This window comes from Paramormyrops kingsleyae, chromosome 3, assembly GCF_048594095.1.
Source record: "Paramormyrops kingsleyae isolate MSU_618 chromosome 3, PKINGS_0.4, whole genome shotgun sequence".
Classification (NCBI taxonomy): domain Eukaryota; kingdom Metazoa; phylum Chordata; class Actinopteri; order Osteoglossiformes; family Mormyridae; genus Paramormyrops; species Paramormyrops kingsleyae.
The window spans coordinates 34,760,965-34,773,212 of NC_132799.1; the positions used below are offsets into that span (position 1 = coordinate 34,760,965).

General features: G+C 42.2%; 1 protein-coding gene across 1 annotated transcript in view; it reads right to left on the reverse strand.

Annotated features, from left to right (window-relative positions):
* Positions 1–4,692: 4,692 nt before the first annotated feature.
* Positions 4,693–12,248, reverse strand: part of LOC111844365 (scavenger receptor cysteine-rich domain-containing protein DMBT1-like) — a 47,995-nt gene continuing 40,439 nt past the window's right edge. The window contains exons 34-45 of the mRNA XM_072710348.1: positions 11,845–12,171; positions 11,405–11,716; positions 10,828–11,130; positions 9,918–9,989; positions 9,462–9,776; positions 9,341–9,370; positions 8,339–8,374; positions 7,775–7,906; positions 7,455–7,529; positions 6,313–6,390; positions 6,040–6,108; positions 4,693–5,821 (exon numbers count right to left, since the gene is read on the reverse strand). Coding sequence (XP_072566449.1) covers positions 5,724–5,821; positions 6,040–6,108; positions 6,313–6,390; positions 7,455–7,529; positions 7,775–7,906; positions 8,339–8,374; positions 9,341–9,370; positions 9,462–9,776; positions 9,918–9,989; positions 10,828–11,130; positions 11,405–11,716; positions 11,845–12,171 — 1,847 coding nt within the window. The 3' untranslated portion in view covers positions 4,693–5,723. The remainder of the gene's footprint in view (positions 5,822–6,039; positions 6,109–6,312; positions 6,391–7,454; positions 7,530–7,774; positions 7,907–8,338; positions 8,375–9,340; positions 9,371–9,461; positions 9,777–9,917; positions 9,990–10,827; positions 11,131–11,404; positions 11,717–11,844; positions 12,172–12,248) is intronic.

Here is a 12,248-nt window from a genome sequence, read left to right on the forward strand (position 1 = left end):
TAATGTCATAGGCTGCAGTTTCTAATAATTTGAAGGTTAATTTATCAAGACTCATTGTTAAAAACAGCAAGGAAATAGAGAAACAGATATGTCACAGCAGCAGTAACATTATTAGGCTGGTGGCAGCAAATCTTCACGTAAACTTCTAAGCAGAAGCTTCCTCACACCGGACCGTCAGTCCCTAAGAAACCCTTTACACAACACCGTTACAGAACCTCTTATGGCCTGGAGGCTCCTCCACACACAGCATCACAGTCAGCCTGGTCAGATGTGGGTGACCTACTGGGACGCATCAGAAGATACATTGTAGCATCAGCAGTCACCATGACAATGGGATTCAGTAGAAATGTTTTTGTTTTTTTTATTTCATATTTTAAAATAAATCGCCATCCTCATAATATTGACATAGGCCATAGGGTTCCTAATGTTTCAGCCCACGATCAGAGGTGGATATTTCAGGTCCAGAAAGTAAAAATCCAAACCACGATTTTGTTTCAACCAACCAGTCGAGTACTCAGCAGGTTGGATAAAATGAAATCCTGGTCTGGATTTTTAGTTTCTGGACATCAAATGTCCACCTCTGACCATGATCCCAAAAAAAATCCCATTTTGTCAATTGTGGGGGGGGGGGGTTAGAGTTCTTTCAGTATAATTTGGGGGGGGGGGTCCCTGGATTGACTAGTTATGGTAAATTATTTTGTAACTGTTACGCCCAGCTCGTCCGATCCTCGTGTGTGCCACGCCCCCCTCATTACCTCGTGTTACTACCCGATTGTCATCAGCTGTTCCTTGTGCTTTCCTACCCGTCTGGTGTATTTAGTCGGCGTCTATACCTGTATTCCCTAGTTCTGTCATTAACGTTGTCCAACGTAGTGCCTGGTCCTGTCCCTGTCTGCCCGTCTGTGTGCAATAAACCCTGTTTGCCTGTCAGTCCGGCTCAGCTTGTCTGCTTTCCTGCTCGCCTGAACCGCGTCCGTAACAGTAACCCCTCCAGGGGTTGTGACCCCCACTTTGGAAACCTTGATTTATGGAATATACTACTGCATTACAATACTCAAAGTTCTTACTAGATACACCAACAATTACAGTAACTATAAAACGGATACGGATTCTTTATCTGCTCCTGAGACACAGCAGTGTTCGCTTGAACAGTGTCACCTGACAAAGCCTCAGAGCTCCTGGTCACAGGCAAAGCTGCCTGGTTTTATTTCAGCCGGTTTCCCATCACAGGCTGGTCTGAGACAGAGACACAGAGACTTGGACATCAAGCTGCACGTCCACTGCAGACAAACATGGACCACAACATGCTCTAAAAATCAGGACCCATTTCACATTTTCCAAGATTACTCCTGTACTTTGTAATTTATTCTATTTGGGAAATAAATTCCACCTACATTGGATCAACAATGGATCAATCCCACCAAATAAAGAAAAGCAGAATTTACAAACTGTTTGGCTGAAGCCACAGAGTTCTTTACTGTCTGTTATCAGCATTTCCAGCAGGCAGATTCAGAAAAACAAGCTCAGCGTGGCCATAATACATCAGCAGTATGTGCCACAGAAAGCAAATGCTCCATTACAGCTGTTAAACAATTAAAACCACATCCTTTAAAACTCTCTAAGTCATAGACAAATTTAACATGGGAACAGGGGATGATCATTGCATGGCGGTAACTCACCAGAAAGACTACAAGCATATTCCGTATGGGGATAACATGTAAACAAATGGGGAAAAAAAAAATGTTTTGATGTCACATAAACCGTAAAAAAGCTAAAAAAATATAATAAAAGGCAAAAAGGTTGTGGTTACAAAGTCCCGTTCAGATATTCAGGAAAATCCTTCATTCTGACCGTGTTGGGAAACCCTGCCATTCGGCAATAAAAATAATGAATCTACGAAATGCTCTTGGTATCCCCTGTGACATGGGGACAGTCAGTTCTCTCCCATGCTGCTGACACGCTGCCTGAAGTTCCCTCTGTTGATGCCTCTCAGGCTGAGAGAAGACCGGATGTGTGTGACGCTGACAGGCCAGGAAAGCTAACTGACACTGAACACCCCCCTCCTCCCCATTGGCTGGCATCTGTCCCGTCCCGAGGAGGTTACAGCGCTGCAGCACCAGGGCTGCTCTGTGGTTTCTCAGCTCTGATCACGTGCTTAGGCAATAGAACAAAATCAGTTATTTGTACCTGCTTGATGAACCTTTATCTGCAAGAATGATCATCTAATGCAGCTGCATGTGAAAAATACATAACAGTAACTGATGAAAATGTTTTTTTTTTCTGAGAAGCTTCTATGAGCACTGACTAGTGCCTAATGGTGTATCCTGAAAATACAGTCTGGAGAAGTTATAATTTACCAGGTTTTGAGTTGACATTGGTCTCTGTACTAAGACATTGGGCTCTTTTTTTAACGATCTAATGCAAAATCGTAAAGCACAATTAAGGCGCAACTAACACCAAATCCATCTTGCTAATATGACGGTGGACAAAACAGGCTTCACACCAGCCCAGTCCTAACTCTCTTAATTATTCAGAGGCGTATTTTGGGCATAACATGCAATAAACCAATCGGAATGGCACGTAACCTCACCTTTAAAAGGCAGGGGTGCATGAGGTATGGTGTATTGCCGTTTTAACGGCGCGTTTACGTGGCAAATTAGATCGGTTTCTGGCCAAGTAAACAGATGTGCGCAGCGTGAAAATGCAGGAGCACATGTTTACGGGAGCACCACTGTTCCATCTAAGCCTTTCGAGGTGAAACAGGCTTGGGATGAGGTAGCGGCGAGTGTGTCCTCTCGCATCATTACGTCATCCGCAGAGTACCGAAAATGGTATGATGATGTCAGAAGACAGAGAAGCTCGCAACAATAACACGGAGACAATGAATAACAAGGAAACACAGGGAAGTTACACTGAGGACGGTAAGGCACAGACACAGCGAGTAATCATGCAATGGCTAAGATACGTCAGAATCACACACAGCACAACAATCTACACTAACAAATGCAAACGGGGGCTATAAACACTCGCTCACAAGGCATGCTGGGACATGCAGATACCACCAGCGCTACACTACATATAAATGAAATAAAATATAATAAACCGAGGCTCATGCACCCGCAAGTTTCTAAAATGCGGCGCTTAAATACTGTTCAACAATACGCCACTGATTTTCTGAGGTTTTCCAGCTCCAAAAGTCCCAACTCACATCACCTCCTATCCTGTCACACTTTTCCCTCTCATGTCCCACCTCTGTCACTTGTGACGTCTCAGCTATGGCAGTTGGAGCTGTACTGTCACAGCTGCAGGATACAGTGGATTGACCCATTTTCTTTGCCTCCTGTGCTCTTACCCCCCACCAATCAAAAATATTCTGTGGGTGAACGTGAGGATCTAGCCTGTATCTGGGCCTGTGAGCGATGGCACATGTACCTCTATGGCTGGGCATTTACACTGCGCACAGACCACCAGGCATTGACAGACCTGCTTGCAAGAATTGGTACAGGGCGCAAACCACTCCGACTTTACCAGTAGTCAGAGCGACTTCAGCAGTACAATTTCACTGTGTTTCACCCCAGGTTGTGATAATATTGTGGCAGATCTGCTGTCCCACTCCACCCAGTATCCTGCAGTGCCTGACTCTCAGGAGCCAGACCTCATCCAGATGTTGCCCACAACACTGAAGGCAGCTGTCTCCATCGATGACATAGAAAATCTAGTTAGGGATTGTGCAGCCTGCCTTATAAGTGGGGAACATGGGCCCACCGGCACCACCCCCTCTGCAGCCTCTGCTTTGGCCTGCCCGTCACTGGGAACATCTCTAACTGGACATCTGTGGGGAACTACATGGAGTTCCACGCCACCAGTGCTTCCTTCTTTTCATGGATGATCTCTACTCTAAGTGGTCTGAGGTGGTCTCTACTGGCACTGTCACAGCACGGGAGGTCACTGACTTTCTAGACACCCTCTTTGCTCGATGGGGACTTCCTGTGTAACTGTGTGGTTGTTTGACTGTTTATTTTTTGAGGCAGATGGTAGACATAGAGTACCACTCAAAAGTTTGGACACGCCAAGCCGCCTACAAAGGAGAGTGATAGAGTGGAACGTCACATGACCAGGCCACCTGACCTAAACCCTGTAAAGATGGTTTTGGAGCAGTTTGCCCAGAGAGTGAAGGAAAAGCAGCCAATGAGTGCTCAGCACTTATGTGGGACCTCCTTCAGGACGGCTGGAAAGGCATCCCAGGAGGCCACCTCATGTAACTGGCATAGAGGAGACAGTAGGGGCAGCCAGGGCCTGGGACAATTGGGGTAAAGGGCCTGGCTCAAGGGCCCAGTGGTGGCATCGCTCTGCGGACCATGGGATTTGAACTGATACCTTTTTGGTCAAATCATAATTCCGTATGTGTGATTTTATAGTTGTAATATTTTTTAATCACTAAAATACAAATAAACCTTTTTATGGGTAGGTGTGTCCAAGCTTTTGACTGCTGCTGTACATCAGTAAACAAAGGAAGCGTATGGTGGGTCTCCAGTATGAACTTGCAATGAGAAACACAAATCATTAGGAGTCTTGTGGCATCAGGGGCAGAAGCTGGCAAGGGCAGGACGATTTGCCATGGGGGGCAACTTCTGATGGGGTGTTAATGCAGCAAAACACCAGCGCCACCCACATATTAGAAATTATGGGAAATGATGGAAAGATTGAGTTTTATTATGAAATTATTTACCACAGTTATCAAAGTGTAAACATTTTAGTCTGCAGTAATTGTTCATACCACCTATATTTGGCAACATGCTTATTGAAAACATTCATTGATGGCAAATTTTAACATTAAACATACACAGTTCCAAATACATATACACAGACTTTGTTATATAAAGGATATGTTTAATTAGAGTAAAACTGAGCCAAAACCATAAAAGTTTGAAAGAATAACATTCAGTTATTACATGCAAAATAATTAACTTATTATATTGTTTTTTTGTTGCTGAAATTATAGCAACATATTGTGTGGATTTGGGTTTGAGTCCAGTTAAACCAACTGAAATATTCCCTTCTGACGGAGAAAAACAGAAGAAGAATGAAAATAACTCACCAAATATCATCTTTGTCCATGACAGTCATTCTGACTCTGACTATATACATATTCATCTAGATTAGCAAGTAAGTATTTTAAGTTATACTAGTTACTGGGGTTCATGATATGCAACAAAGAGTTTATCTTAATGTGAATGTTACAAATATGAATAACTGACCAAAGCAAATTCCAAACTCAGAATTATACATTCAAATAACCGTTTAATGGAATAAGTAAATGGGTACCTTTGTTTTTATTTTTATTTTACAATACTATGGAAAAATAGGAAAACAAAACCCTGTGGCCTATAAGTGATTGATGGATAGATAGAGAACAAAATCATAAAACTATGGATTAATTGTTAATATGATTACTATACTGTTTTCCATATAAAGGCTTTGTGAGCTTGGAGTCTATCCCAGAAATATCAGAGGCAGGATTCAAAGAATCAGCCATGGAGACCTGAGGCCAATATGCTGCCTCCAAGACCATCATTCTTACTCAGCTTAGGCATGTGGACCATTTTTACACTTAGATTTCACACACTGATGCAAATACGAGATTATCAGTCAAACTAGTACCAGTTTTAAAGTATGAAGGTAAAGGTAAGAAGTTCCATGTAAAACTCTGTGAATGTGAGTCCCTAAGGGATGTAGGAACTACAAGACTCCTCCCCCACATCGTCATAGTCAGTCTGGTGTGGTGTGAGGGGGGGGTCCCTCTGGGGCAGGGTGGTCTCACCTACAGACACACAGCAGAAGATTACAGGAGTTGAAAGAAGCCAGACAGAGTGTTTGACACTGTGGATTTGCAGGTGATTCATTACTGAAGGGAAACACACAGGATATCATACCTGGCAGATCAAGCGAGTGTCTTTGTTATATAAATGACTGTATACTCATAATGTCACTGTGGTGTGAATGCAGCAGAATCACAGAGATAAAGCTGAGGAATCTCACCTGAAGCCCCAGAGCTCCCATCCAAAACATGCTGTTTATTTTTAATTGTGTTTCCCATCACAGGAGAGTCTGTGATGAACAGACAGAGAGTAAAGCAGAGTGTCCTATCATCAGCACTGTTCAGTATGTTCCAGATACACACAGGCTTTGACTACATCATGAAATAGCTTAGAAATATGATAATTGAAAGAAACAAATGACTTACAAAGCAGTTTGAGTATTGATTGAGAAACTGTCGCCTCCCCCACTGCTTGTGTGTGCAGAGAAACTCACCTGGTAAAACATGTGGACTCTGTTCTATACCCTCAACATCATCATAGTCCTCTGGTGTGTCCTCTGTCTCCATAAACCCTGAACCAGGAACAAAGGATTCAAGGTAAGACAAATGTATCTGCAATATTACAGTTTAATTATAAACTAGTGACAACCTTTACCACCTACAGTACATATGATTTATACAATCCATAAGAAATTATAAAGGGAAAATATACTAAATATTTAAAACGTGTAGATAAAAAGTACATACGTATCTCTGATCATCCCATCCAGAGTGTACCCTATGCTGCAGCCCCACCCCCCATCTTCATGACCAAGATAAGCGGTTAGAAGATGGATGGATGGATGGATGAACGGATGGATGTTTTTAAATGGTCCAAATTGTAAACAGTCCAAATGTTTAGCTTACAGTAGGTATCTGCAGTGGGTCGCACCAGCTAAGCGCAAGTTCAATCTCAGCCTACGATAGACGTAAACTGTCCCTACGATCAAGTTTACGCAATACTAAAGAATAATCGGTTGCCCTACACAACTAGTTTCAATGTAGCACTTAAAAATTATAAGGTAAATTTTACACTACCTTAACATTAGGTGGAAGGTCCATCGTAACAAAAAGTTGTGAAAATGGCACAAATGTGAAATACTAACTAGGGCATAACTTAAGTAGGAGTAATGAAACAGACAAATAAATGCAGCACTAGTTTCAAACTAGCTAGTTTCAACGAAAGACTTCAAGTATACTTTACACCTGAATTTATGACCGAAGTTACAGTAAGCTGGGGCAACCCACTACTGAAGCTGTATTAAAGTGATTGAACTGTTTTATTTTAACACAGTAAATTGTTGCTGTATAAACCTGCATGGGAAGGTTATTTCCTCATTGTCGCCCACATCATCATAAGCATATGGCAGATCCTCAGAAAAGACACTTTCTGTAAAGGAGAGAGTCATTCAGGCCTGAACTCACTGAGACGCTACCTGTGAGATTAGAGTGACTGATGCTCACACCAGGAAAGCTAACAAACAATCCATCACCATTATGCTCTTCCTTCACATCTTTATCTACCTGACAGCTTCACTACACGTGGTAAAATAAATCATTCTTCCCCAGTGCAAAGAGGACAAAGAGATGATCTTACCTTTATGGATCAGGTTGTATTCTACCTCCTCATAGATGGGCTCCTGTGGACTGGGGAGCGACCCCATGTACATAGCTATGGGGGTGGACACACAGAGACAGCGGCTGTGAGCTCTGAGAGAAAGGACTGCCCTCCATCACTTCAAAGATATTCTGCACTGGTGCCATATCTGGGCCGTCAGAAAATGGAAATTACCGCTAATTTGGCTATTTTTGCAAATATATTTAAAGTCATTCTGAGATTCTGACTAGTTCATGTGCTAAAATAAGCCAAGTGAGCGCGTGTAGACTGTGTAGAATCCCAGCCATATCCCCATCTACCTCTTTTCAGCTCTCGGTTCTGGTACAGCTGATTAACAAGTACAGCCAACAGCAGGAAGAGAAGAGCTCCGAGGACCAGGAAGACCACAAACGGAACGGACAGGATTTGTCGAGAGGGAGCGCTAGGTACCGCTGAGGGAGGGAGACAGAGGTTTGTGCTAAAATTATTTCTGATATAGGATAGTGATCTATTTATAGTTATGAAGTTAATACAAACAATACTGGCATTCAAAAGCATTTACTTTGAATATATATTCAGCTAGTAAAGCTGTGTATCTATCAAGCCTGTGCTATGAATGAGATTGGAACTACAATATACTAGTGAATAGGAACATTTGTAAACATTGCTTACTGTTAATGCATATAAATGTTTCTGCATATACTGATACTTTAGCTTGGAGTATATATGTTATTTACGGGCATTTGAGGCGATATTTAAACATTTCCCAATCATGGTACTGCTGTGAATATCAGCAGTATTTTAATATATAAACATCTACTGTCCCTTGATTTGTTTACAAGCATCACTATCCCATGCAGTATAATTTCAAGCCAATAAAATACCTGGTTTCTTGGATGTCATGGTGGGTGACTGGGTATCTGAAATACAAGTACAAAACAATTACTTATTTCATACAATGTACACTATATGGACAAAAGTATTGGGACACACCTCTTAATCATTGAACTTCGGTGCTTCATTCAGACACATTGCCACAGGTGTATAAAATCAAGTACCCATCCATGCAGTCAGGTTTGCAAATATTTATGAAAGAATGTGTCATTCTGAAGAGCTCAGTGAATTCAAGTGTGACACTGTCATATGATGCCACCTTCACAATCAGTGGAGTGATGTAAAGTACGCCGCCACTAGACTCTGAAGCAGTGGAAACATGTTCTGTGGAGTGACAAATCACGCTTCACTGTCTGGCATTCAGATAAGTCTGGGTTTGGCAGATGCCAGGAGAACGGTACCTTCCTGACTGCATTGTGCCAAGTGTAAAGTTTGGAGGGATTATGGTGTGGGGTTGATCTTCAGGGGTTGGGCTTGGCCTCTTAGTTCCAGTGAAGGGAACTCTTAATGCTGCAGCATACCAAGACATTTTGGGCAATTCTATGTTTGAGGAAGGTCCTTTTCTGTTCCAGCATAACTGTGCCCCAGTGCACAAAGCAAGGTCCATAAAGACATGGATGGATGAGTTTGGTGTGGAAGAACTTGACTGGCCCACACTGAGCCCTGACATCAACCCCATCTAACTAGAATGGAGACTGAGAGCCAGGCCAGCATCAGTGCCTGACCTCACAAATGCTCTTCTGGATGAATGGGCAAAAATTCCTACAGACACACTCCATAATCTTGTGGAAAGTCTGAAGAGTAGCAGCTGTTATAGCTGCAAAGGGGGAGGGGGAACTCTATATTGATGTCTATGGAATAGAGTGGATATTATAAAAGTCCCTGAAATGTGTAATGGTATAATGGCCAGGTCTCCCAATACTTTTGTCCACATAGTGTACGTCTTACACTTCTCAAACTTTAAAATGTTATATATGTATTAACAACATTACCTGAAGCTGTAGTAAGCTGTAAAGATGAACCTACAAAATACCAAAATAAAGTTTATTAATAAATATCCTAAATCAAACTTTCTTTGCTTTTAACTGAGCACTTTCTGATGTAAGGTTCCACCTGCACAGGTAACTCCAGCATCCTCCTTGTGGCTGCAGCTCCTCTGCTCCTGCAGAGAGTGAGGACAGTCCCACAGGTGGAGCTCATCACCCCTGCAGTTCACCTCATTCAGCCAAATGGAGCCATTTCCTCGTCCAAAGGCAGAGTTCCCATGAGCCTCCAGTGCTGTCCCACAGCCCAGCTGTCTGCAGACCACCTGGGCGTCTCTCAGGTCCCAGGAGTCGTCACAGACCGTCCCCCAGGAGCCATTATGCCACAGCTCCACCCTCCCTGAGCACTCGCTACTGCCCCCCTGCAGTCTCACAGGGAAGTGGCCTATGGGGAAGATAAATACTTTAAAATAAAAAGCTGTACAGCACACAGTGAACATATGTGTGGATGACAGAGCTCAGCGATCCACTTTGAAGGAGTTTTCTATTAAATAAAAAGAAATAGAAAGATTCAAACTGAACTTACGTGAACATAATTTCTGACTGGCACCAGTGGAACATGACAAGTAGCTACGTGGAATATTTTCCTTCTCCTCACCTTGACAAAGAAAGAATTCTTAGTGATAGTTAAAGATAAACAAATCAACCTTAATGTCGCCAGATCTCAGATTAGATATATGAAGCAGTAATTATACTAAATGATCATCTAATATTATAAGAAAGCACAGGAAGCTGACAGAAGCCGTGTATGATTCAAAGCACTGTTGTAAAAATCAGTAGCATTAATAAAGCATTGATAGGTAATAATAAGTACATAGTCATATAGAAATATATGAAATAGATGTAAAAATGCACATATTTATATACATTGTATGTATAATAGGAGTGTAAGGGTACACATATTATTTCCGGAAATTTTCAGTACGGGTCTTTTGGTTCGGTTCGCATATGGACCGTTACACAGTCCTAATATGGAGCTGAAAGCTGCTAATGTGAATAATTTGGGTAGGCCATCAATATAGATCAGGTACCGTTAATTTCCAAAATGTTCACCTTAATGGATGTTTACTTTATTTTTATGTATTTGAGAGAATATTTATTTCTATGTACTTTTAAGTAAATTTTAGTCTTTTATTAGTACTTTGCAGCAGTATTGACTGAAAATATTATTTAAAAAAATCATACTTTATTCAGCAAACCACAGCTTAGTAAAGAAAAAAAGAAGCAATTTATATTTTGTTTCTTTTACCTCCCGCTATACCGAAAATGTACAGAACCGTGACTTCAAAACCGAGCTACATACTGAACCGTGATTTTTGTGTACTGTTACACCCCTAAAGTACAATATGTATAATTTCAAAAACAAAAAAAATCCAAAAGAAAAAATATTAAATAAATAGGAAATATGAAACTAATTATAATAATTATTGACTTACTTTCACATGTGATTTCAGTCACTTCATCATGATCACATTTATTCTCCTCCCAGGGAGCAGACGGACACTGATACAGTGTGGAGTCATGGGGGCGACACTGGAGCTCGTCAATCCAGTGTGGGGCCCCTTCCAGCCGAGACCGTGTATTCTGAACAGTGCCACTCTTTCCACAGCTAAGATGCTGACATATGAGACTAGCTGTGTTTGCATCCATTTTATTGTAGCAAACATTTCCCCAAGTGTTATTGTAGAAAACCTCCAGCTGTCCAGAGCAGCCTTTGGCTAGTTTAAACTCCATGAATTCTATATGGAAGCAGATGAAGTGAATAAGTTGTCATGTTAGACAATCTTTGAAATGAAAATGTAAATAAATTGGCATTATTAGTAAATAGTAAATCTACTCCATAAGTCAGCTCTTAATAATGGCATATTCAATAACTGGTTAAATATTATTGACATATCATCTTCCCTGTCTAGTAGGTTGTTATACATATAACAACTAGGATAAAATGTCTTAGATATAACAGTTTGAATTTATAAATGTCACATTCTCTTCATGGATGTTCACTTTCCTCACCTGAACACACAACTCCCACATCTTCCTTGTGCTGACAGTCATTCTGTCCCCATTGTACTGGACAGTCCCACAGAGACGTCTCATTCCCCTCACAGTCCACCTCATCCAGCCAGATGGGTCCAGTTCCTGGTCCAAAGTAGGTGGGCACTGGGTCACTGAGAGCCGTCCCACACTGGAGCTGCCTGCACACCACCTGAGCATCCTTCAGGTCCCAGGAGTCTCCACACACTGTCCCCCAGGAGCCCTGGTGGAGCACCTCCAGCCTCCCTGCACAGCCCCCAGCATCACCCACCAGCCTGAGGGATCTGTGCTCTTCAGAGGAGGAAGAAAGGAGGGAGGATATGAATAAAGTTAAAAAGAATAGAGGCCACATGAGCAATAGGATAATCATTTTATTTGTATATCTGTAACATGTATAACTGAAAATGCAGAGCACTCACTGGAGCACACTATGGACACCTGTGCACTGGAGCTGCAGTTGACTCTGTGTGGATCACTGCAGTTTATCAGGTGAGACTCATTGCCAGAGCACTGATACCCTGTCAGACACACATCACTGTCCCCTGTCCCAGACAGGGAGGAGCTGTACAGCCTCACTGCAGAGCCACAGCCCAGCTGCCTGCAGACCACAGAGGTCTCCCTGAAGCTCCAGGAGTCCATGAGAACTCTGCTCCAGGTCAGCTGGTAGTAAACCTCCACCTGACCCTCACAGCCACTCTCTCCAGACAGTCGTACGGTTCCATCCAGAGCCGAGAGAGATTTAGACCCTGCAGAAACATCACTAAAGTTCAATAGGTAATAATAGCACTAAAAAGAACAGCACAACTGGAGAATGTTCTGTCAG